Consider the following 27,715-nt stretch of genomic DNA (forward strand, 5'->3'; position numbering starts at 1 on the left):
ATACCGAACAGTGTTAAGAGAAATGTGATGTTCACTGTCTTCTTCTTTGACTTGCAGCATTACAGAAACAGATCATAGTGGTTACTGTCTCATTTCTAATTTTCAGCATTATATGAAGTTCAGGTTTCCTCTTTGAGAATTTAGCGATGCAATGAATCAATCTTCTTCTAAAACCTTTCAACTAAACTGTTTTATTTATGAATTAATTTTTTTCCTTGGAGTAAAAATGTCACTCTTATTTGTCTTCTAGATTGAAGGGTTTAGATTTCTTACACTTTCATATTGTATACCTATACTGGCGACCTGGAAGGAATAACTTCAGCTTAGGTTGTATTATTATAGTAGTAACTAAGAAAAAAGAATTCGCCCAAGCATTATCTTATATCTGCTATTTTAATATATAAATTAAAAAATCAGAATACAATCTTGGGAGTTAATAGACAAAACCAAACAAACGAACAAAAAAACACACCATATGATTCCAGCATCATATAGAACCTTTTAATATATTTTCTTTCAAAAGAGAATATCAGTAAAATAAAGGTTGTTTAGATACACCATGATTGTCAGCTAAGAAGGAAGTCAATCAGACGTTCAATATAGCACTGCTTTTCTGAGCAAATAACTGAGAGAGACAAAATTTCAGACATTTTATTCAAAATTCTCCATCTAGGAGGAAAGACATATAACAATGTGCACACATGCTTCAATAACTTATTTCACTGTACAACTTGCATCCCAAACAACAGTACAATAAATGAGCAAAAGAAAATAATTAGCACTTAAATATTCTAGCAAGTAAACAGCACTGAATACGGGGTTCAACAAGGTGGTATCTGTACACGGTTTCATGACTGAGCCATAGTGTCCCTCATCAGGTTCAGTGTGTCTAAAACTTGAGTGTGTGTCTAAAACTTCTACACCTTTCCTGTTAGTGATGGGAAAGGTTGGTAGGACCTATGTTGGTTCTGGTGAAATTCGGTGGGCAAGGGTGGAGGGGCTCTATCACTTTTCTCCCTTTCTTATACATATCTTTCCCTTTTATGTTATTTCCACAGTTTTAAATAAAACTATATTTTATGCTTGTGTATATTGTTTTGTCAATACTGTTTTAGCACAGAATTAGGTTAATTGGGTATTTTATAGCTAGCACAATGGTCCAAACACAGGAAGGAAACAAAAGAAATTGACCACTTAGTTCTGCCAAAGTAGCACCTAGTAAAAACAGCAGGTCAGTAAAGTTTCTCCTGCTAGTCCTTGTATGATGAAGGCAAAGAGACATGGCAACAACTCCAAAAACATGGGCAGAAATTTAAGGAAGACAATATTATTCTCGTTCTTGAAAAGAAATCTTACTAGTGAGTATTTTTCTATTCCATTTAATAATCTGAGTTATAATGATTACTAAATCAGAGCAAGACTATACAAGAGGAAAACAAGATAAAAATGAGTGACTAGGGAAATCTGAACTTCTTCCAAGTGATTACATTTTCCAAGGGGAAAAAAAAAGGCACAGGAGGTACACATTTCAGTTTGGCTCAAAAATAATGAAAAGTAACTGGAAAAGTTGGCAATAACTATGGAAACATTAAAATCCAATTCTCTGTATTTTCTGTGACAGAGCTCAACAAACAAACAGAAAAAAACACGCTGACTGTGGTTCACCATCATCGGGACTATACATAGTGCCTGACGTTTCTACCCAGACTGAATGCCGAGGAGTACGTCTGCAAAGTAGGATCTTAAAATTGATTTCAGTAACATGTATGCTTGAGCAATATTTTCTTTCTAAAACTTAATCTATGTTCAAGCTACCTTCCTTCTGTGGAGCTGAAAGAATCTAAATACTCTGGTTTGTAGCTGATTGTAAAAGTACTACAGTAATCCCACATACCAAGGAACATCAAGAAATGGAAAGTCAACTAGTCTTATGCCTGTGAAAGCTAACTCAGATATCACTCTGATGCTTGTAAACCATGAATTGTTAAGTTTCAAAAAACAGCAGTTGTGGTCAAGTTTATATCCTACATCTTTCAAAGACAGCAATACTATTTACTATAATTGTAAACATAATAAGTGTGTCTCCTAAGACAGCACATCCAGGAAAAGGTGCATTTATTTTAACTGTACCCCTGACATCCCTTACAAACTTTTTTGACAACTGTAGTGTAACTAACTGCCATTGCTAAGTAGGGCTCTAGAGCATGACCCGAGGGAGTCACCTTTCCCAGCATCACCGACCTACTTTAGCAGCAATTATGATTGTGACGAAACATTCTTAACAGCTTACACATTTAAAACGTCATTAGAACATCTCGTTCTTGGACACTGGTATAGAAAGGTCTTCCAAAGATAAAGGAGTGGAGGCCTGGCTTAATTTTCTCAGCCAGAGCCATTATTATGTTAAGATCGCCCTCTGCTGTTAAATCAAGGTCTATCTTCAGGTTCCGAAGCGATTTAAAGGGCTTTTTCCCCTTCTGCCTACAAATAATGATATAAGAGAAATTATAAGATAGAAAAGGTCCAAAGGGGACAAAATGAAAGCAATTAATGAAGGTTCTTCTTCCATGGAGGAAACTGACTTACGTATCATCTTCTATATATTTTATTAGCGTCAAGGCTTTTCTGTGAAGGACGAGCAGAAATTGCGCAAGGAAAGTACTCCTGAGAGAGAGACCGGGTTTCAAATGAAAGACCTGCAGGAAAATGAAGCATGCTCATAAATATTTTGCTCCCGTTCTGCTTATCCACAGCATGGTTCTGCTGGTAGTGCCTGGCAGGTAACCCACGTTTGAGCAGCTCTCCCCAATCATCCATAGATGGACATACTGGAGCGGTCTGACAGTTCTGCTTCCTCTTAAAGAATGGACTCAAAATTGTCCTTCTACTTTAGACTACAACCATATTTATTTTTATTAAAAATCATGATATAGGTTACTTCTGGTTGTGTTACTTTGGCTTTTCTCTGCCCACATCTTCAAATAAAACTGGAGCTCCTAGAGGTTGGGCTGTGCTTACACTATGGTTTTGAGATATTCATATTTTTCTATTTTGAGGGGTGGGGGTGCATGGGTAGTGGTAGAACAATTTTATTTCTGCTTGGGAAGCATGGAATTACATGACTTTGAATTATCCCTGAACTTTGCAAATATGTCACAGATCACACAGACCTGGATCCAAAATTTCTAGTTAACAAGGATTATATTATTTCAAAGCTACATCTATGACAACTGTTTCCTGGCCTGATCCTTAGAGTGATATCATAACAAAGTCCCTCTATTTTAAGACATAAGACCCATATAATCTAAAATTTTCTTTAAAACATAGATCTTTTACAAAGAAACGAGACAGTAAGGATGCTATCATTTAAGTAAGTCTTAAAAACATTTTTTGCTTAATTAAGGCAAATACACAACATTTGTACAAAACGTCCCTTCACTAAAAGAAAACATCCTTGGGTTATAAATTAGTGCTTAGAAGTTATTATTTAAACTGGGGGATGCTGCATCTTCAATTGTTAACATACAAACTACTTTCCACAAATAATTCAGCAGAAAAATAATTTTGACACTTTAGAAAAATCAAGAGATAAAACTGCAAAAGGAGCTAATTCTATAGGCATTGTGGGATATATTGAAACAGAACACATGTCATATCATTCACTCTGACAATCTCAGGTTTAACACTTACCTGATCCAGGAAGGCTTTCACAAGAGTGTCTCTATGTAAGACATCTTGAAAAATATTCCTACGAAGAAAACAGACCAAATGTTGACATGGCTATACAAAGCTGTTTTCCACAACCTCTCACACCAACCAAACTAAATTATTCGAAATGGGATTATAAACATATTTATAAGAATTACATAAATAAATACAATAAAATACAACAAATAGATTTGGAAATACAATAAAATAGATTAATACACTCATTTTAACTCAAGGATACATTTATCTATCTATTACTGGAGTCTGTCAGGCCACAATGTAATTATTTTCTTTTTAATATTGTAAGCAGTCCCAGGAAGGGTATGTACGTATCTATCAATGTATTGTAATACCTCACCTTATAAAAAAATATTGAGAGCCTTAGGCAATTGGTAAATGCAACTACCAATTCCTGCCATCTCGAAAACATAAAACAGCAACAAAAATAAATATACACCAATACCATTAAAAACCAAAACAACATAAAAGGTTAACTTCATGTACTAATAACTCCTAATAAGCAGTTTCGGAAGAAAAAAAGTAAGAGGATGAATGTTAGGAAACATTCAAGTGGGAATAAGGAACACACACAGATGATTATCTCCAACATCTTGCCCACTGGGTTTGCATCCACCAGCCCATCATCTGGTGAGGAACATCAATCAGCTACCTAAGAAAATGTTAGCTACGTCGGCAATGAGCAGAGTCAGAAATTAAGTTCCAGTTCACACCTGAGATAATGTTCATCTACCATACAACTTAGGATATTGTAGGCACTTTAAAAAGACTATCTATTTCCCAGGTCCCAACCCCCTTTGATCTTTCTCTTCTTCCTTCCCTTTTCCTGCCTTCTACTTCGCTAAGGACTTTACTGGGATACTAGGCTATACTCAAGTCAGAGGGGTAAAACAACATTTACTAAGGTAAGCAATTTTTAACTGAAAAGAAACAAAATAGTAGGGATCATCATATACCTGATAGAAATAGCAAGAAAGAGATGTGTGTGCAGATGTAAATAGCAAAGTACCTAAAACTTCCTAGTTTTAGAGAATTGGGTGTTCCCTACTACAGAAGAAGGAAACTCAGAAAAGGGGAAAGAAAAATCAGCATTTCACAATTACTGGCTGTTCAACTGGTGGCCAGTGTGGATACTGACAGCACCCATTTTCTGGCTTTGGAGAGAGAATTTAGCTATTTAAGTCTAGTGTTCTGAACACTTTATAATTTGATTGTCTTGGTCAAAAGGGAATTAGATGAAGCAAAGTGTCATAAAAAGAGTATATTCAGTGACTGATTTTTCATGTTTAGGCAGTGAGTGAAATTATTTTTAAGAGTTAAAATTTAAAACATCTTAAAATTAAGTAATATTGCTTAAAATAAACTGAAAAGTAAAATATGTCCATAAAACATAAAAGTGAATAATACATCGATCTAGAGTTTGAAAATATTATTTTTTGGATAATTTTATGTTTAGAAAATTAACAGCTGAGAACAATTTTTCAAAGTTCATGACATTCTTTGTTATGATCAGCAAACAAGAACAGGTGGCTCATCAAAGTTTGTCAAATCAGCGAAGCCAACACAACTGGCTAAAATGAGTAAGAAATATTAAAACCATACATGTATCTCCTCTAAAAAAAAAATTCCAGAACTTCAGATAAAGTTCACCAAATTCCCCTGAAAGAGCTCTCCAGCAACCTACCAAAAAAACAGAAAAAATGGACAGCCAGGAAGAGCTGGTTCCTGATGAAGCCATCTTTCTGAACCTAGAGACACATGAGACGGGATTCCTAGGACACGGTGTTCCTTTGCTATGCTTGTGGGCAGCACCTGATCTCTGACTACTGGCGCTTCCCAAGTCTGTTGCCTCAGCTCAAAATTCTTCTGTAAGACACAGGATAGGGTTGCTTGCTCCAATTTTACTGCTGCCCTATCCACTCACACCTGGATTATTTACTAGTCAGTATTTACCGAGCACATTCTATATGCCGGGTATAGAGAACCATGATTGTATACAACAATTTATTTCCCTGATTTCAGTGTTTTTTTCAGTTATTTAAGTGTTTTACAGTTCAGATTTCTTTTTTATTTTTTCCTTAATTGGGTCCACATTCAACATTTTATTATCATTACTTTCTCTGTTAATTTACCGATCAGACCTTATGGTAAGAAATGAATAACACAATACAAGAGAATATAAAAGAATGCTCTATTAATGTATTTTCACAGTTTTGCTGTATTTTATATTTATATATATCAAGGGAAAGAAAGACTTAGCAATACCTCCTTGGTTTAGTCAATACATAAGCTTCTTAATGACCTTTATACACTAGTCTATAAGCAATGGAAGGACCTGGGTCTGGGGCTGTCTGGGTGGCCACCATTAACCACAACATCACTGATTCAATGGACATGGACTTGGGTGAACTCCAGGAGCTGGTGAGGGACAGGGGAGGCCTGGCGTGCTGCAGTCCGTGGGGTGGCAAAGAGTCGGACAGGACTCGGCGACTGAACAACAACAAACCTTAGCACCTTGTAACTAGGGGCTCAGTGGATATCTGTTAATTAAGTACTTAAGTACTTATTTTTAAGGACTAATCTAACTTAGCTTATGGCAAACACAATCATACTAAGAAAAATAGACATTGAAGAAAAAAATGCTTGATTCACCAAAGATTTCTTCGAGCATAATTAATATATGCCTTCCCTTTTAAACACTGGATTGTGTGTTTCTACTCATGAAAGACAGTTTGCTAATACTGCTCAATGACAACATCGGAAAGCAGGGCATGACGTACAAGTCGGGGGTAAAGCTTTCATCTGTGTAGATGAAGGTGTCCTGAGCCACGTCTTCTTCTGAAGTGGCTCGCCAGAACGCTGCCAGCTCTGAGCGCATGTATCTACGCTGATTGTAAATGTGCTCGTGACAGGGCGGCATCTGCTTGACGGCGTTGACGTCCACATCGATGTGTGTGCTGGGGTAAGGCGCGTACATGACTTGCCGGAAGGGAAGCACAAAGCTTCCGGTCGAATCCTGTCAGGATGAAGAGAAAACTGTCTTTTACACCAAAAGATAGGAAGATTATCTTTTAATTTAAAAAACTGGCTTTCACTTAGCAAGTTCAGCTCTAGAAATTTATCCCAGAAGATGAATCATGGTTGTGTGTCAAGTTTGAGTGACGTGTGTGTTATAGCACTGGATTAAATAGTAAAACATCAGAAGCAACTTGAGCACCCAAAAAGGGAAATAAGTATTTATTCATTTGAATAAAATGAATAAAATAAAATAAAAGTAATTGAATAAAATAAAAGTAATTTATTGTTTAGCTGCTAAAAATTAAGTTGCCAATGTTTATGTGTTGATACTGAAAGATGTTCATACTATATTGTGAAAAAAGGAGCTTAAAACATGAAGAGTATAATCTAATTTTCTGGCGGGGAAAGGGGAAGATATGAAAAAAATACAGAAGAAGAAAAAGACCAGAAAGATATATGCCAAATATTAATAGGGGTTATTCAATGGATTATGAGATTACAAGTGACTTTTTATATTCTTGGTTATTCATATGTTAAGTATCAGTTGAAAATGCATTTTTTATAGTAAGTATACTTCTTTGCAGGTATAGTCAGTTGGGTAGTCAGTTGCCAAATAACAAGTACCTACTGTTATAATATCAAAGTATGCTCTAAACGGCTATACAATTTAAACTTGCATGGAAAATTCTTAACAAACATGTTTTCATTAAATTGTAGTTTCAAATTCTCTGCTATGCATTTGGTATAGGTCCCTTTAATGGATAAGATTATACAATAAGTGAGAAGATGCTGAGGAAATAAAAGTACCAAGTACCTCATTATGCCTTTGATAGGATAAGTTCTAATTTTCAGATCTGTACATATCAAATAAAAAATGAGTTTCCCTTAAGTAGTTTCTATATTTAAACAATATTATTCTGAGCTCAGAGCAAGCATACTATTGAAAATGTAAAAGCTGGAGTCAGATGGGCGCGGAGACGCTTCTGGAAGTAACATTGCGATGGCTGCCCAAGGAGAGCCCCAAGCTCAGTTCAAACTTGTTTTGGTTGGTGATGGTGGTACTGGAAAAACTACATTCGTGAAGCGTCATCTGACTGGTGAATTTGAGAAGAAGTATGTAACTACCTTGGGTGTGGAGGTCCATCCTCTTGTGTTCCATACCAACAGAGGACCTATTAAGTTCAATGTATGGGATACAGCTGGTCAGGAGAAATTTGGTGGACTGAGAGATGACTATTATATACAAGCTCAGCGTGCCATTATAATGTTTGACGTAACATCAAGAGTTACTTATAAGAATGTGCCTAACTGGCATAGAGATCTGGTACGAGTGTGTGAGAACATCCCAACTGTGTTGTGTGGCAACAAAGTGGATATTAGGGACAGAAAGGTTAAGGCAAAGTCAATTGTCTTCCACCGAAAGAAGAATCTTCAGTGCTATGACATTTCTGCCAAAAGTAACTACAACTTTGAAAAGCCCTTCTTTTGGCTTGCTAGAAAATTGATTGGAGACTCTAACTTGGAGTCTGTCGCCATGCCTGCTCTTGCCCCGCCAGAGGTGGTCATGGACCCAGCCTTGGCCGCACAGTATGAGCACGATTTAGAGGTTGCACAGACAACTGCTCTCTCGGATGAAGATGATGACTTGTGAGAAAGTGAAGCTGGGGCCCAGCGTCAGAAGTCTAGTTTTATAGGCAACTGTCCTGTGATGTCCATGGTGCAGCGTGTTTGCCACTTTATTATATAGCTAAGCAGAACATGTGCTTAATCTTTGGATGCTGAAGGAGATGGATGGGCTTTGGAGTGAATGTGGCACTTAAAAAAAAAAATACCTTCATTTTTTGGACCTGCATATTTAGGTGTTTTGGAACACAGTTGTTTCCTCCTTGAGTTTCAAATATAAGACTGATGTAGTCACATGACAATATTGAGAGGTGGAATCTTGTTTGTTACTGTCATTCCCATTCCTTTTCATTTAGAATCAGAATAAAGTTGTATTTCAAATATCAAAAAAAAAAAAGAAAATGTAAAAGCTGAATATAATTTTTACTTGCAACAATTTTTAGTATTTTTTCTTTCATTTTACCATGCCTATATCCTCAAGAAAGCAATCACTCTGAGAGACTCACATAATCATTAGGAAATCTACTTCTTCATATCTCTGATGATAATTGAAACATCAATAATAGATTCAATAAAGCGAGTAAGGATTTCCCATAATTATTGAAAATAATTATTAATTTATATTTATCTGTTTTGCTCCTTGAAAATCAGACTCAATAAAGAAAAAATATAAAATAAATTTTTTCTTATATATACATACACACTGATATACAGAAACCACTCAAATCCTATACACTTTTTTAAGATAGGAAGCAGCTTAACATTTTCTTTTCAGTAAATGAATGTGCTACATAAAACATAAAATGGTAACACAAAAATTCAAATCTGTTCAGTAAATAAGAAATGTTCCCATTTTAGTTGTGTAAACTGATTCAAGCACATTAAAAAAAAAAAAAAATCCTGAGACCAGACAGGTATGGGAAACCAAATAGAAACACAAAGCTATTCTGTGATGTTTTACTGACACAAACTATAAATTTATAAGATATACACTCCATGCTCAGACCTGTGAAAAGCATATCATCTCCTTACCATACAAACACAAGACACATTAAATGCTAATGTTCAACATATATTTATAAAGAATCTCAAACATGATTTTAAAAGAGTTGGTTTCACTTGTGATAAATGGAAACTGTACCTTTAGTAGGCCTTGTACAAAGAGCCCTGACTCGTATTTAAATGATGATTCTGCTTCACACAATCTGGAGCATTTTCTCTCTGCTGGAGTCAGAAAAAGGCATAATGTTCTTACTATCTGTAAAATGAAAATATTTTAGCATTAAAATATGGATAAAAAGGCCACTAGTTTGCTTAGGAAAGAGACCTGAATAGAAATTTCAGGTGTTGCTTTCAATAAAACCTATTCTGAGAAATAAGTATTTCTCAGTAACCTGGAATAGTTTATGGGATATAACAGCTGTTGCTTAACTAATAACAAATAAGCTTGGAAAATGTTAGTAAAGTTAACTGTATGGTATCTCAAAACCATTACTATTTGAATACACACTGTGACTCTCTAGGTAACTGATACAAGATGCAGACTTTCTCAAACTTATTTTACCATGGAAACCTTATTCCTAATCTTCTATGAGGAAATAATGACCTAATATAATTATTGATTACATAGCCACCCAGCAATAATTTGGATGAGAAAACTAAATGCAGTTAAATTAGGCAGAATTATATCTTCTGTTTAAAAGTTCCATATGTGAAATCTCATCACAATGAATATCAAAGAGTTTCTAAATCCTTGAATAGAGTAAGAATTAATTCTATCAAATTTAATTTGAAATAAGCAATCCATTTGGTTGGGGTTTAGAAACCTATCATTCTGACAAGATTTGATCATAGATCTATTAGGAAAAAATAAAAAGCCATGTAACTATCTCAGAATTCAGATTATATTCAAAGTTTTTACATTAAAATAGTGGTTTTTAAACTAGTGATTTTTCCCCCTCAAATTAAAAAGATAAAAGAGAAGCTATTAAGCTAAAAGAGGATGGTAGATAAGAAAAATGTTTGTAAAATATAGAACCCCAACCATAGAGGCTTTTTCTTCCCAAGAAGCAACTGGGAAGGGTAATGGAACCTGAAAGCTTTGTAGGACACGAACTGAAAGCCACCTTCTTGGGGCAGCAGAGATAATAATAAACCACTAGATATAATATAATAACAGGTAAGTTAATCTGTCATAAATGGTTATATCAGAAATATAATTTTGGTAAATCAAGGGTTGGGTAAGTCTACAGGGAAGCTTATCACAGAAAAAAAAAATTTTGAAATTATTTGTCAAGCAAATAATCATTCCTAACATACTTCTTGTGTAAAACCTGAAAAATTAGGTTTGCTTAAATTGATAAGCTACATACACTTATCTCTTTCCAATTACTGATCAGTGAAGAAAAGTACAAAAACCCCTTAGTTTACTACCTAATGTTTGGAAAGGTTCATGGATTCTCATACAGCACTAAAGGAGGTGGTCACAAATGTTGCCATAAAACCTCCAATGACCACTTACTAGCAATAGTTCCCTAAAAGGAAAAGACTTAGAGGGAAAAGCAAGGTAATGAAATCAAGATGAATGATGAGATACCATTTCTTTGGAATTAGTACCAAAAGAACATGGCTATCTTCATATACATTAAAGATAACATCAGGAAATAGAAGATAAATATTTTTAAAAACATCTGATTTTAAAATATTCTCAAAACCATTTATACAATACTGAGACTAGTATTTATAAATTTTCATGATGAAATTGATAAATGACTTCCTTTTCAGATAGTTTACTTTAAACTTATTTTTGCCATAGGGTGTCCCAGTAATTTGGTCAGATTACATTGCTTCCTAATATTATAAGATCATCTTGATTGCAACCTAACCTTTAAATAACAATCCACATACATTAGCAGTATTAAAAAATCAGATCATTTGCTGGATTACAAAATAAATTACCTTATTTACTTTCTCTGCACTGCTACCTACTACAACAGAGCAGCCACAAGTTTGCAAGTGTGAGCTGATAGCACTGTGAATTGAAAAAAAAAAAAAGGATTAAAAAAGTGTTGACTGTAAAATAATTTCACAAACTAAAAAAAAAAAAGACAAGTGAACTTCAAAAAACTTTGAATAGCTTTAAATGATGGACACCAAAGTTTTGATCATAATGCCATCTTTTATTTCTATAGTACTCTGCATTTTCCACCACATGCCTTTCACAGATTCTATCTGAACCTTAAAACAATGCAGTTAGTAAAATATCACTGTTTTATAGTGGAAGAAACTGCGGTATAAAGAGGTTAAAGTGGTTTGTTTAAAGTTAAATGTTAAAAAATAACATCATTTTAACATGATGTTAAAAATAACATCATGAGTGGCTGACACTGAGCAGAATCAGGACTAAAGCGCTTCTGATTCCAGCCATGTAAGGCTTTGAGGTTAAACACAGGCCTTTAAGACCCCATCATGAGCCTACAGGAGAAGACTGCAGACATAAAAGCAAGGACTTTATCCTTTCATTCCTCATTTTTTAAAACAAAATTTCATGATAATCTGTAATTGTAAAGAAACACTCAAGCAGAAGATGAGATTATAAACGCAGGCAGAGCACTTAGGGGACTAACATGCAAGCATTCAATAAATACTGGCCATTATCATTGTTATCATTTTTCTTAGAATAAATAAACAGAAAGTGTTAGCTATTTGCTATTATTATGTGCCCATATGTGCCATGCACTTTTAAATGCCCAATACGATTCATCTCACTCAATCTTACAACATTCCTATGAAGTAGGTAATATTGTCCCATTTTATAGATGAGGAAAAGCTCACGTAGCTTGCTCAGGGATACACAGCAGCAAGCCAGGATGCCTGATTTTAGAGCTCACACTCTAAAATCTACTGTGACAAGGAAAGGATCGGTACAAATAGGAGAATTTTCTTTTCTAGGCCTAAGTATAACAACTTAATTAGAAAGCGTTCTTTAATGAGAAGAAAAACAAGAAACCAGAACCAGACAAGGGTCCAAGAATTCTCATCTAGACACTTGGGAAACTCAGCTTCCTTAAATATTAAAAAGAGTCGCATCAAATGCATCATAGGTATGTAATAAGTAAAGAAGCAACGCAAAGCTAAGCAATAACTCAATCGTGCCTTGCTGACCCTAGAATAATCTAGTTAGGCATTCTCTTATTATTCCCTTCCTTCCCAATCTTGTCACAGGCGAGCATAAGATCTGCACCTGCTTCATCCAGCTTTTATGAAAAGAAACAACATTCTTACTTGAGAAGAAAGCCTTCATGGCAACTGTCACCAATGTCATCATCATTGAGAACCGTATCAGCTATCTAAAATGCACCAAAAGGAAAAAAAAGAATATTCTGGCTGTTAACAAAACGCTGAAATGAAATTTTAATACATAAGTTTTCTGAAGTCTAGGTTTAATATGACACATTGCCCTCATTTCTGAGCATCACAAATCCCCACAAAACAATCTGTGTCACCGATGGAAACCTGCAGAACAAATGACGCGCGAGCTGGTGAGACAGGTTAAGCAGCCGTTTTTACAAGAACTACTTCCTCTTCTGAGCTGCCACAATCAGGAAACAAATCTTAATTACAAAGTCAGGAAGCGGCTAAATTAGTTGCCTAAAGATTTCTCTTCACGTCTATAGTGTGTAATTCTTAATGTCCTCAACAAATGAGCGATTAAGGAAATCACACTAGTGAAGATAAGGGAACTTCCATTAGCAGCTAGTGATCTGTACACTGCTTTCTTACAAAAAGTACTGCACTAAACACTGATTGACTCTCTAAGGTCTGAAATTCTCATACTTCTAGGAAATATAAAAGTGGACAATTTAACTAAATAAATTTATCGTAACTACTATTACTAACCAAAAAGTCTCTGCTTGGCCATTAAATTCAGGATTTTAAATGTGTTTGTTAAAGTGGCTCATAATTCATCTGAATGATATGTATGATAAAAACGTGTACTACTAAAATTAGAACATTACTAATATATGTAATAGTAATATAACTTAGGGGAATTAATAAATGGTACCATTGCTCCGATTTAACATGACAACTGAGGACTTACATCTATTTCTTCAGGAACACTGTGTGATTTCATAGATGAAAGCAGTTCCATTACAGGAATGACTTCTCCAGTAAGCATTGGAATAATACTCTGACCCTGCACAAAAAAGTAAAATGAAGTGAAGAAAATCACACAATATAGGAGGAAGTTGGCAATAACAAATCAAAAACGGAAAGCAAAGAATAACACCCTTTAACAGAAATACTTGATAACTCATTCAAACACCTGGAGGAGGAAATGGCAACCCACTCCAGTATTCCTGCCTGGAAAATCCCATGGACAGAGGAGCCTGGTGGGCTACAGTCCATGGGGTCGCTAAGAGTCAAGACACGACTGAGCACCTGAGGACATACATTCAAACACAGCCTCAAACAGTGTCTACTCCCAAACCTTTCTATTTCTAAAAGTCTTATGTGCTATTTAAAACTCCTTTTCATTCTTCCAGGAATAATTTTTTTTAGTCAGAATGGAATCATTGGTTTATCATTTACATGCAATAATTAAATCAGCACACCAAATTTAGAAAGAATCTCCTTTGCAATTTTATTGTGAGATATAAGAACTGTTGTTAATCAAAGATCATCGACGCATTTTATATTAAAAATGGGGAAAGACAAGCGTAAAAAGGCTTTAAAATTCTCAGTAGACAACTCAGTAGTAAAGTTTGAGTCAATACTCAATCTCTATATTCATAATAAGGTATAATCTACCCAAATCAAAGTCATAGCATGTATTTTTAAGAATCAGTAAAGAAGACAAGTTTCCTTTAGTGTTCTTTCAAGGTTATACTATGACTGCTTACATCTCAAAAATGTAATTTTAAAATCTGCAGTTTATAGAATGAAGTTGAAAACTCAATAGAGAACACCGCATGTGTGAAGTGCCTCAACTACGGGTGGCTCCCGCACGTATTCATTGCCACCGTTACTCCTGCAAAATGTTTTGCCCATCTTGAAATCACAAACTTTTACAGAGGCAGATGAAATTGTCATATGTCTATAAGTTTTTAGCTAAACATGTTTTTAAAATCACATAATTAAGATCAATCTAAGAACAAAGCTTATCCCCTCATTCACATTTCATGAAATGATTATATTTAAACTCCTTACATTAAATTGAAGAAAGTAGGGAAAACCACTAGACTATTCAGATATGACCTAAATCAAATTCCTTATGATTATACAGTGGAAGTAACAAACAGATTCAAGGGATTAGATCTGATAGACAGAGTGCCTGAAGAACTATGGATGGAGGTTTGTGACATTGTATAGGAGGCAGTGATCAAGACCATCCCCAAGAAAAAGAAATGCAAAAAGGCAAAATGGTTGTCTGACAGGGCCTTACAAATAGCTGAGATAAGAAGAGAAGCTAAAGGCAAAGGAGAAAAGGAAAGATATACCCATCTGAATGCAGCGTTCCAAAGAAGAGCAAGGAGAGAGAAGACTTTCCTAAGTGATCAATGCAAAGAAATAGAGGAAAACAACAGAATGGGAAAGACTAGATACCTCTTCAAGAAAATTAGAGATACCAAGGGAATATTTCATGCAAAGATGGCCACAATAAACAGAAATAGTATGGACCTAACAGAAGCAGAAGATATTAAGAAGAGGTGGCAAGAATACACAGAGTACAAGAGAGATCTTTACGACTCAGAAAATCATGATGGTGAGATCACTCACCTAGAGCCAGACATCCTGGAATTCAAAGTCAAGTGGGCTTTAGGAAGCATCACTACGAACAAAGCTAGTGGAGGTGATGGAATTCCAGTTGAGGTATTTCAAATCTTAAAAGATGATGATGTGAAAGTGCTGCACTCAATATGCCAGCAACTTCGGAAAACTCAGCAGTGGCCACAGGACTGGAAAAGGTCAGTTTTCATACTAATCCCAAAGAAAGGCAATGCCAAAGAATGTTCAAACTATTGCACAATTATGCATCTCACACACTAGCAAAGTAATACTCAACATCCTCCAAGCCAGGCTTCAACAGTACATGAACGGTGAACTTCCAGATGTTCAAGCTGGTTTTAGAAAAGGCAGAGGAACCAGAGACCAAATGGCCAACATCTGTTGAATCAGAGAAAAAGCAAGAGAATTCCAGAAAAACATCTATTTTTGCTTTACTGACTCTGCCAAAGCCTTTGACTGTGTGGATCACAACAAACTGTGGAAAAGTCTTAAAGAGATGAGAGTAACAGACCACCTGACCTGCCTCCTGAGAAATCTGTATGCGGGTCAAGAAGCAACAGTTAGAACTGGTCATGGAACAACAGACTGGTTCCAAATCGGGAAAGGAGTATGTCAAGGACGTATATTGTCACCCTGCTTATTTAACTTATATGCAGAGTATATCATGCAAAATGACGGGCTGGACCAAGCACAAGCTGGAATCCAGATTTCTGGGAGAAATATCAATAACCTCAGATATGCAGATGACACCACCCTTATGGCAGAAAGTGAAGAAGAACGAAAGAGCCTCTTGATGAAAGTGAAAGAGGACAGTGAAAAAGTTGGCTTAAAACTCAACATTAAGAAAACTAAGATCATGGCATCCGGTCCCATCACTTCATGGCAAACAGATGGGGAAACAATGGAAATAGTGAGAGACTTTATTTTTCTGGGCTCCCAAATCACTGCAGATGGTGATTGCAGCCATGAAATTAAAAGATGCTTGTTCCTTGAAAGAAAAGTTATGACCAACCTAGAGAGCATATTAAAAAGCAGAGACATTACTTTGCAGACAAAGGTCAGTCTAGTCAAAGCTATCATTTTTCCAGTAGTCATGTACGAATGTGAGAGTTAGACTATAAAGAAAGATGAGTGCCAAAGAACTGATGCTTTTGAACTGTGATGTAGGAGGAGACTCTTGAGAGTCCCTTGGACTGCAAGGAGATCCAACCAGTCAATCCTAAAGGAAATCAGTCCTGAATATTCATTGGAAGGACTGATGCTGAAGCAGAAACTCCAATACTTTGGCCACCTGATGTGAAGAACTGACTCACTGGAAAAGATCCAGATGCTGGGAAAGATTGAAGGCAGGAGGAGACAGGGACGACAGAGGATCAGATGGTTGGATGGCATCATTGACTTGACGGACATGAGTTTGAGCAAGCTCTGGGAGTTGGTGATGGACAGGGAGGCCTGGCATGCTGCAGTCCATGGGGTCGCAAAGAGTCAGATACGACTGAGCGACTGAACTGAACTGAGGCTCCTTACACGCATATTTAAAGTAGAAACTCTGCATTCCTACGACCAGTCCTTTTTTTGAGTGACTTAACCTAGTTTTCAAGGCCCCATATCATGTTAAGTTGCTTTAGAATTTAAATATGATGTTGCCTCTGGATACGGTATCCTGTCATAGGCCCCCTTGTATCACTCAGGATGTTTTATTATAAAAAAAATTCCATCCTGTAGTAACCTATGAATATAAAACCTTCATTGCTTTTTCTTTTTAAAGTTATTTTTTAAATCTCAAGTTTATAATTCCAACAATCAACACATGTAATTCAAAAAGACTAATGATTGACCTTGTGTTAAATTTGCTTTCTTGTAAAATAATTTTATCATTATGACAGCTACAAGCATCTAAAACTAGCATGATTAAACTTGTTTTAGACTAGATATCATCATCAAATAGTATTTACTGCTCAAAATAAAGTCACTGTAACCACATGATGTGAGATTTGCAAGAACTCAATTATCAGGTGACTCCTTTTCAGAAAGGATAATTATGGGAGAATACCGTCCCTTTGGGGCTTCCCTGGTAGCTGAGCTGGTAGAGAATCCACGTGCAATGCAGGAGACCCTGGTTCGATTCCTGGGTTGGGAAGATGCCCTGGAGAAGGGATGGGCCACCCAGTCTAGTCTTCTTGGGCTTCCTTTGTGGCTCAGACGGTAAGTATTCGCCTGCAGTGGGGGAGGCCTGGGTTTGATCCTGGGTTGGGAAGATCTCCTGCAGGAGGGCAAGGCAACCCACTCCAGTATTCTTGCCTGGAGCATCCCCATGGACAGAGGAGCCTGGTGGGTTACAGTCCATGGGGTCGCAAAGAGTGGGACACGACTGAGCGACTGAGCACATACCTTCCCTTTCAGCTCAGTCCAGTCGCTCAGTGGTGTCCGACTCTTTTCGACCCCATGGTGTAGGCATATATACTATTTATACACAGCATCTCAGACATTTATCATCATAAGCAAACGGAGATCCTCACTGAAGCTTAACAACAGCAAATACTAGATGGCTGAACACAGAAGAGGCTCTAAAATGTCTTGAATTTCTCAGCAGCAAAGTTCCCCTTTAAAAACCTCCTGTTTGTTCAACTATGTGTGTGGTTGGTCGCTCAGTCATGTCTGACTCTTTGTGACCCCATGGACTGTATGTAGCCCACCAGGCTCCTCTGTGGGCTTCTCCAGGCAAGAATACTGGAGTGGGTTGCCATGCCCTCCTCCAGGGGATCTTCCCAACCCAGGGGTCGAACCCAGTTCTCCCGCATTGCAGGCAGATTCTTTACCATCTGTGCCACCAAGGAAGCCCAAGTATAATTTCCTCCTGACACAGAAAGGGGAGGATGACATTTTTAAGAGGGCTTAGAAGAGAAATAACCTTAACGTTAATAGCTGTCAACTTTATAAGCACAGATTTCTGGTTTGAAAAAAATCCCAGAAAACGTAGAATTTTACTGGGTTCTAAATTTCATCATGTTGACATAACTCTACTAGTTCCTCCGTAAGTAGAAGGTACATCCAGAGGCTGGTGAAAGTCACCGCCTTCCTGGGCACACTTCTTACTGCCTGCAAGGAAAGCCAGGCTTCTCTGAATGAAGGGAAACATTTTCTTGTTAAGTCTTAGAACTTTCCCCATATCTGCCTCCTTCTGACTTTTGTAAATGTTACAAAAGTATAAACATATAAATTTTGTAAAGAAGGTCATTTTATAGCATTTTGTATTTGCCTTGTTTATGTTCCTATATCCTGACAAATTTGTAGAAAAAGTTATTGTTTAAAATACCATTTGCCTCAGGCACCCCAAAGAGAACCAGAGAGGCGGCTTGTTTACACTGGAGTTTTCAGAGGAGCAACGAGGGTGGCCAGAGGCGATGAGAGTAAAAGCAGAGAACCCTTTCCCTGGGGGAAGATCTCCCTTCAGAAAATCTCTGCCCTGGGTTGAAATGCTTTGTAATTAATTTCCATGACGGAAGCTATACCCTTGCAATCACGCTTCTCAAACCCTGGTGCCTGCTCCCTAAGGATATTCAAAGCCATGGGATAAACATGAGATGTTTTCCTGGAGACTTGATACCACCAGAAGCCAGAATAGTAAGAAGGTAAGGAATACTAATGGCAAACCGTAATAGTAAAACAAATAGATATATCACGGAATAAAATGTAAACTGCATGAGGTTTAGATTGAGAAAGGAGCATTGACACAGACACACACTATCATGTGTAAAATCGATAGGTAGTGGGAAGCTGGTGTGTAACACAGGGAGCCTTCCCTGGTGCTGTTAGAAGGGTGCAGTGGGGCGGGGAGGGAGGCTTAAGAGGGATGGGATGTATACAAATTCAAACTTATGCCTGGTTCATGTACAGCAGAGACTGCCACAAGACTGTAAAGCAATTATCCTCCAATTAAAAAACATTGCAAGAGTTTTAAAGATACAATTGAGACTTCAAAGAAGTATTATGCCTAGACCTGTGTGTGTACTCCCAGATATCTTAGGGGTACTCACTCTCCTGCTACAACTACTTCTGTGGAAATACTTAAGAAGCAACACCTTTAAAAAATAATCTAATACATAGCACTTAAAATTTTTACTATGCGCAACTTGTCCAAAACTTATCCTATGCAAATGGAAAAAAGGTAGCAAAATATTAATTTGTAGATGCAGCTCTTATTATCCTTTATTTATTTAACTCTTCAGGTCTAAGATACGGAAGTTTTCATCCAGGTTATTCCATTTATCTCCATAAAGATTCTGTTCGCATTTAGGCTTGCTCTGTCAAACTAATAATGTCTGCAGGGAATCTTCTCAACCCAGGGATTGAACCCAGGTCTCCTGCATTGCAGGTAGACTCTTTACCATCTGAGACACCAGGGAAGTTTAACAGAAGCACCCGTTAGCTTTATACAGCCCTCAGTGGTGGGTCTGGCTGTGTCCGGGGATGAGAAATCTGCACCTTACCTGATCTTCCATTCTCTCTGTGCCTTCCAAGACGATTTTCTGGACATTTTCTTGCCTCTCCTGAGCAAGAGAAAATTCATTAAAATTAATAAACCACAACCTTTAAATACTTGTTTATTTTCCACAATACAGTTAAATGGCAGACATCTTCCTGGGTAATTTAATTCATGGGAAAAATACTTTCCACTTTAGGGTCAAAAAAAGAGGGGTGGGTGGGAAGCACCCAACAAATCCATGCTCTCATAGACAATACGAAATAAAATAACACCCTTTTCGTCTGCAGTTAAAAATGTAATTTGACAGAAAAACAGTCAATGTAACATCTGCAAAGTTTCACAAAAGAAAGTAGTGATTTGTACTCTTCAAACTGGATAAGATGAAGATGAATCTAGGGAATACAGAGCTAGATTTTAAATTATTTTTATATACGTGAGAATTAAGGAGGTACACCTTGAAACATAGTTGGATTTCCATATTAGTATCAAACTGCAAAGCAGAAAGAATGAAATTTGTTCTTCTCATGTGTCAGAATTACAGTATATGGAAATATAAATATCACTATATATTAAACTATAGGATTTAGGTGATAACAATAATTTCCTCTAGCTCAAGTCACAATATCGAAAGGAATATCTTCTGAATACCATTTGGTCCAACTTTTTAATTTTAAAAATTTGGGAACTTGGCAAAGAACTTAAAGGGACCAAAGGTTATATGGGCAAAGGCTTATGAAACAATTGTCCTAAACTGCTTACACTATACACAGTGAGTGAAAGACAGGGTCATGCAATGCAAAAACAAGCTTTCAGAGTCAAACATGTTGCAAGACAAATCCAGACTCGGAAGCTTATGTTTCTTAATTTCTCTAAGCTTTGGTTTTCTGTTTACAATGTGGAGCCATCATCTCCTACCTTCCAGGGTTAGAAACGACAAATATAAGCCTAGATTGATTTGTACCTAATATGGTAGAAGCTAATAATAGCTCCTGTTTGAAGTTAACTGTATACAATTTCTAAAAATTACATATAAATGTGCTTGCATGCCTACTCAGTTGTGTCTGATTCTTTGTGACCTCATGGACTGTAGCCTGAGAGGCTCCTCTGACCATGGAATTACTAGAGTGGGATGCCATTTCCTTCTCCAGGAGATCTTCCCCACCCAGGGATTGAATCCAGTCTCTTGCATTGGCAGGCGGGCTCTTACCACTGAGCCACCTAAGAAGCCAGAAATAAATGTATTGGAAGGTAAACTTTCAGTGGCTAGGTTAGCATGCTTAATAAGTTCCAAACCCACTCACCTTATGCATCCATATCCTTCCTTTCCGGATAATGTGAGTTAATCTATCCACACACACTCTGTGAAGTGGGAGGTAGAAGCTCAGCTCTGTCTGGGGAAGTATAATCGATAGTCCATAGGTGCTCCTATCCCCATTCCAGTTTCCGTCGAAGATTAACGAAACAATAATTACTCCTTTCTCAGATAAGACAAAGAACTTCACGTCTATTGCCCCACTCTCTGCATTTCGAAGGATTTCTCCGTTGAGGGTATGGTTGGCAAGAAAAGTTATTTCTCCGTCGCTGAGAAGTACCTGTTCTGTCTTTGGAGCCCAGATGTGCCTTACTCTGGGACCAAGAATATTGTCCCAGTAAGCGAAGGTCGCTGCCAATAAAGGGGATTCACCACTTAAAGCAATCTCTGTCTTGGCAACAGCTGGAGATGGTGGTGGGCAGAGGGTCGACATCACTGCATCCCAACTGTCACATTATCTGAAAGCTCCAGGGATACCTGGACAATGACATACAAGACCAGTGATCAAGTTCAGCGATTTTAAAAGTCATCCATCAAAAACACAACTGTTGGTATTGATATATACACGTGTGTGCATACTGTCATGTCCGTCTGTTTGTGATCCCGTGGACTGCAGCCCGCCAGGCTCCTCTGTCCATGGGATTCTCCAGGGAAGAATACTGGAGCAGGTTGCCATTTCCTCCTCCAGGGGATCTTCCCAACCCAGGGATCAAACTCACATCTCCTGCGTTGGTAGGCAGAGTCTTTACCATTGAGCCACCTGGGAAGCCCACTGATATATACACACTACTCTGTTTAAAATGGATAACTAATAAGGACCTGCTGCGTAACACGGGAAACTCTTCTCGATACTCTGCAATGACCTATCTGGGAAAATAACCTAAAGAGTGGATATATCCATGTGCTGTACACACTGTATAACACTGTAAACCAACTATACTTCAATTAAAAAAAAAAAGTGCACTCTAAGGTTAAAAAAAAAAAAAACTTAAATGATTTAGATATATGTGGTTTTCTCCTCTCCAGTCAAAAAGATGTGAAAGCATGTCTTCTACTATGCATGACAGGTGCACATTAAGTGTTTGCTGATGTGATGATAATTTCATGATACACAGTAGTAAATTAACACTTATAATCAGGATACACACTTAGAAATCTGAAATAATGACCTTAAAAAAAGCCTTTGAACATTACTATGAAATATTATATACTAAAGCTCATTGTATAGATCCTCACTGTTTCTGGGTAGCCAGCCTATTTGCAATTCTAATATGATTGGCTATTTGGTTCCTGACCCATAGGAATTAAAGAGAAGCCAACTGGGAAAGGGAAGGCTCACCAAGAGACCATGGCACCTGCCGTGGGCTGGACTGTCCTACCCCCTGTGAGCTTACTTAGAAACAAGTGTAATCAAGTTAGGATGAGGTGGTATTGGATCAGGGTGGTCCTAATACAATGGCTGGTGTCCTGACAAGGAGAGAAAGCTTTGGAGACGTGCAGACAGAAACAGGGCCATGTGAAGATGAAAATAAACTGGGGTGATGTGGCTGCAAGCTAAGGTGTGTGTGCTGGTAACTACCAGAAGCTACAAAGAGGCAAAGATTCTTTTCTGGAGTCTTCAGAGGAGCATGCCTCTGCCAACCACTCATTTTGGGCTTCTAGCTTTCAGAATTGAGACAGGATACAGTTTTATCATATTTACATCACCCAGTTTGTGGTACTTTGTTACGGCAGTCCATACCTGGCAGTAGAAAACCTTAAAAGCTGCTAAGGGCCGGGGGGGCAGAGAGAAAAGAAAGACAAAAGATTATAAGACCACAACAATCTGGAACCATACGAGAAAACGAGGAAACACAACACACATGATTATTCTCAACATACTCTTTGGCCATCAAGGGTACTAAAGCCAAACACAGGTGTTTAAAGTGAGGTAAGTATATTTAATATGCTGTTCAAGAAATAAGAAATATATTTAATATGCTATTCAAGAAAGCAGTATGGCATTTTATCATTACAAAGAAGCTTCTACACTAAATGGCTGAAGTAAAAAAAAGCTTTAATTATTTAAAACACGTAGAGGACTAACTAAATGGTTGGATGGGCCCTTTCAATCTACTGAGAAAATAGAGAAGAGTGAACTGCCCAAGGTCACTGAACCACACTAGAATCCAGGTCTCTTCGGCATCTTGCTGCTGCTGCTAAGTCACTTCAGTCGTGTCCGACTCTGGGCGACCCCACAGACGGCAGACCACCAGGCTCCCCTGTCCCTGGGATTCTCCAGGCAAGAACACTGGAGTGGGTTGCCATTTTGACATCTTAACCCATTCCAATGAATCACTCTAACACTGTACATTCAATGAGGTATGAATGCAAAATGAATCATTCCTGTCTAATATTAAAATTGAATATGCACTGAATGCATATTCAGTGCCAATTTTATTTAGGCAAGTCTAAAATTGTGGAATCTATTCATTATAATGGTAAAAGTGAAAGTGAAGTCACTCAGTCGTGTCCGACTCTTTGAGACCCCCATGGACTGCAGTACGCCAGGCTCCTTTGTCCATCCATGGGATTTTCCAGGCAAGAGTACTGGAGTGGGTTGCCATTTCCTTCTCCAGGGGATCTCCCCGACCCAGGGATCAAACCCAGGTCTCCTGCATTGCAGGCAGACGCTTTAACCGTCTGAGCCACCAGGGAAGTCTTACCTAATAGTAAAGGATAGTAGTTAATAGGTGAGCTATGATATATCTATCTTTGCCTGTATGATTGCTTTAGAAATAAGATTTGATCTATAACTAAATTCATGTCAAAGTAAACCATTTTACTTCAAATAAAGAACTTTTTCTACACCTTGTCAGGAGAGCTCAGAGACTGATGAAAAGCAAAAAATAAAATACTCTAATTTTAGAGTGTTGTATGAGCACTTTTATCATGATGTCAAGAATAGATATACAGCGTTTGGCAAAATGCCTTACTCTAAGTATGTGCAGAAATGGTTTAACGCAAAGACAGTTCTTGTGTATTTTTTATTTTAGAAATTCATTTAGGAAATATTCACATTTTTAAATGTGCTGTATCAATTTAATAGACTTTAGAATTACACTCAGTATAAGTTGTATAGCTTGCTTAAAATATCCACTGTTGGGACTTCCCTGGTGGTCCAGTGATTAGGACACCATGCTCCCAATGCAGGGAGCGTGGGTTCAATCCCTGGTCAGGGAACTAAGATCCTGTAGGCCACATGACTCAGTTAGGAAAAAAAAAAAAAAATACACTGTTACAGATACCATTTAAATACTTTACAATGACAGAATATAGGAATATAATTTGAATAGAAACTGTAATGATGCTAAGGTAATTAATAACAGCAAACTTTAGAGGCCAAGGAGATGCATTAAGTAAACACAGACCCATACAAGTATACTGTAACATATTCTTTTGTTCTTCCTTTTTGGATAAAAAAGGTGAATAATCATAAAGGCAATACTGCCACTCAAACATTTCATCATTGTATTGAAAATAAAAAACACTTCCTTAAGTGGAATTGAGCCCTGGAACAAAATCTGGTTAGATTACAGCACAACCTTTTACCTAATTGTGAAAACTGTTCTATTATAGGCCACTAACTACGTTCAATCTTACTGCTAGTATCATCAGAAAGAAAATAAAGGATGAAGATTATGCTGAATTGTTTAGCTTTAAATCCTACTAGCAGAAATAACTTAAGAAATTAAAGTCACAGAGAAGTATAGTTAAAGAGCAGTAAAATGAATTTACTAACAGTTAAAGTCATCATCTTTGGTAAAGAAAATCCATATATACAGAAATCGCTTGAAATCAAGAGTCTTTCATCAATATATCTTTTTACATGTACTGCTGGCTACACCAGACAGTTATGAAACAAAAGTTTTGAGGTAAGCCAGGATCCAAATTGGGTGACACAGTGGCTTGCCACACTCCTGTAAACAAAGAACAGGTTCATGAGGGTGTACGTAATATACTTGCTGAAAATAATCCAACACATGCAGACATAAAGATTAATTACCACATGTTAAAATTGTTAGCCCAGGGGTAGTTTTAAAGTTTTGCTTTTTTTAAACCTCTGCTAAAAATCAGCCATCTCTTCTCTGATTGATATTTAGAAAGTTGGTTGGCCCTTACTGCTGTTGTAAAGAAGAACTCAACCATCATTAGGCCCACACTTCTCATAATCATGCTGTCTGTTTATTACCTCCCAATCCCAAGAGAGGGTAAAGTGTCTGCCTGCAATGCTGGAGACCTGGGTTTGATCCCTGGGTTGGGAAGATCCCCTGGAGAAGGAAATGGCAACCCACTCCAGTACCCTTGCCAGGAAAATCCCATGGATGAAGCAGCCTAGTAGGCTACAGTCCATGGGGTCACAAAGAGTCGGACACGACCGAGAGACTTCACAATCCTAAGAGAGGGCTTCCTAGATGGCGCGGTGGTAAAGAAGCTGTCTGGCAATGCAGGAGACTCAAGAGACTTGGGTTCAATCCCTGGGGTGGGAAGACCCCCTGGATGGAGAAATGGCAACCCACCCCCGTATTCTAGTCTGGTAAATTCCATGGAGAGAGGAGCCTGGGGCTACAGTCCACGGGGTCATAGTGTCAGACACAGCTGAGTGACTGAGCACGCACATGCACACACACAACACAACCCTAAGAGAAGCAGGGTCCTAATAAAATAGCCCGCCTTCCAAAATAGGACCTGCCCAGACAGATTTTATTGACACTGAACTCCTTGTAATGCCAGATAAAAAAGAGTTTGCAACACTTTCCAAGACTCAGAGGTGTAGTTCACCATAGCCCTATCTGACCATCTCTCAACAGCTCCAGTTTCTCAAACAGGCGGGCTAACCTACTACTCCTTAGAATTACTTAATTAAAACAGAGCCCCAGGGCAGTCTTGAAAGATAGAAGTCTTTGGTTTTTTCTTTCTCTGAAAATTAATTTGGATTGCTAACAGAGCCAGTAGAAAAACAACAACAAAAAAACGACACTATTTTATCAACTTTATAAGGTGGGGGGAAAAAACCCTTTAGCTCCTATGTAATTGTTCCCTGGGGCAGGTTACTACCGGCCTAGTGCACAATCTATCACGTCTCTTGTTTTTGTTTCACAGAGTACATTCATCATGTTAGTTTCCAACTGATTCAGGGCTTTCCTAGACTGACAAGGTGCCGACAATACTATCTGTGTCACATAACACCATCGTATTTCAAGTATTCTGACTCCAGGCTATTAATTTCCCATATATTATATTCCTGCTTCTGTGACGTTCACATCAATTTAAAAGTTTTCCAACGTCTAAGATCATCAGTTAAGATATAACAGTATTTTCCAATCTCTTTGTACAAATTTAAATGCCAGATGGATTGACCCCCCCCCCCTCCCCCCGCCTGCTTTGGATCACAAGAAAGATGAGAACAGTCTGAATCGGAATTTATCCACTGGCCACAGTCAGACTCTTCTCACTAAAGCCTAACAATCTCCATTGTTTCGGAAAGGGCCACCTCTCTCGGGCAAGTGCATGACCTCCCAGTCTCCTGAATACAGAAGCTTGATGGAGAGCACCAGGGCCAGTCAGACCCTGTGTGGTCAAAGCAGACGCGTAATCAGGGCACTTCTTTCTGCAACTGATACCATCAGTCAACGGATGCCCAAATCATAATGGTCACTTCCTTTAAGTCTGTGCAATCTCGGAGAAGAGAAGTAAACAGGTCACGAACCACAGAACGGGAGCAAAAAACCCAGTCTAGAACTACCGCCCCAAATTCCAGGACATCAGCAATCCTTAGAAACCTCGAAACCGAGACAATTCTGTAGGCCAGTAGTTTTATCCCAGCCCACCCCATCCCGCTTCACCCTCTCTCGGACCCCGACTCGGTCCGGAGCAGCCGCGCGCCTCCAGCCCTCTGGCCTTCCCCGGGCCAGGCCTCTTGGTGCCCGAGGATCCTTCCCCTCGAGCCCGCTGCACAGGGATCCGACGGATCGATCTCTTCGGATCTCACGCCAGGACCCCGGGAAGGAGCCAGCTCGGGGACTGCGGGCGGGAAAGCAGAAAAGGGGACGGAACCCTAAGCCCCTATCTCTGCACCGCCGCTGCCGGGAAGTCCGGGCCCGGATGCAGGCAACTGCACTAGTCGCCGGGCTGGAGAACCCGACGCCCGCTTTCGGTCATGGGAGAAGGGAGTAAAAAGAACACCCGCGGAGCCAAGCCCTGGGAGAGCCTCCACCGCCGCCGTCGCCCGATCCCCGCCACCGAAGCCCAAACAGCCACCTACACGCCGGCTTCTCACTCACCTACTCGCCACCGCCTGCTGCTTCGCCGCCGCCGCCGCGGGCAAATGGACCGCAACCGCAGCCCCGCCCCCGCGGCTCTGGCCCCGCCCCCGGCCCCGCCCACGTGCGCGTCGCGTCCCCGAACTGGTTTCACGCCACGGTCATTTCTCGCCTTGTGCTCTTCTCCTGGTTAAATTTTTTCCGATCTTTCCTCGCTCACCCCCCGCGAATATAGTGAGAGCAAAGGAAAGGAGAGAAAGGGCGGGAAAAACAAAACCACACACTCCCTAAGAACCCGTCCTCTCTAGGCCCCGCCCCCGTAAGGAAGGAACCGGGCAGCGGGGATGGTTGACGCATCAAGCGCCATCTTTCACGCGGGCGGAACAAGTTGCAGCTCCACCGTTTCCTCGTGGGACACCGTAGGTACGTCTTGGCGTTTTCGAAATACGATTACGTAAA

General features: G+C 38.6%; 2 protein-coding genes across 3 annotated transcripts; one reads left to right on the forward strand and one right to left on the reverse strand.

Annotated features, from left to right (window-relative positions):
• Positions 1-487: 487 nt before the first annotated feature.
• On the reverse strand, positions 488-27,412 carry C9orf72 (C9orf72-SMCR8 complex subunit). Of its 2 annotated transcripts, none has more exons than XM_043486978.1 (11): positions 27,278-27,412; positions 20,944-21,431; positions 19,647-19,706; positions 13,469-13,564; positions 12,652-12,716; positions 11,326-11,398; positions 9,509-9,625; positions 6,507-6,742; positions 3,691-3,748; positions 2,587-2,696; positions 488-2,481 (listed from the first exon to the last, which is right to left on the reverse strand). In XM_043486978.1, the coding sequence occupies exons 2-11, from the start codon at positions 21,385-21,387 to the stop codon at positions 2,295-2,297; spliced, it is 1,446 nt and encodes a 481-aa protein (XP_043342913.1). In that variant the 5' UTR covers positions 21,388-21,431; positions 27,278-27,412; the 3' UTR covers positions 488-2,294. The 2 variants fall into 2 exon arrangements, with proteins under 2 accessions (XP_043342913.1, XP_043342914.1); XM_043486979.1 differs by lacking the exon at positions 27,278-27,412 and adding an exon at positions 21,534-21,626.
• Positions 7,745-8,395, forward strand: LOC122453127 (GTP-binding nuclear protein Ran-like). The gene has a single exon (XM_043486980.1). The coding sequence runs from the start codon at positions 7,745-7,747 to the stop codon at positions 8,393-8,395; it is 651 nt and encodes a 216-aa protein (XP_043342915.1).
• Positions 27,413-27,715: the final 303 nt, after the last annotated feature.

The sequence above is a fragment of the Cervus canadensis genome, chromosome 14, assembly GCF_019320065.1.
Source record: "Cervus canadensis isolate Bull #8, Minnesota chromosome 14, ASM1932006v1, whole genome shotgun sequence".
Classification (NCBI taxonomy): Eukaryota; Metazoa; Chordata; class Mammalia; order Artiodactyla; family Cervidae; genus Cervus; species Cervus canadensis.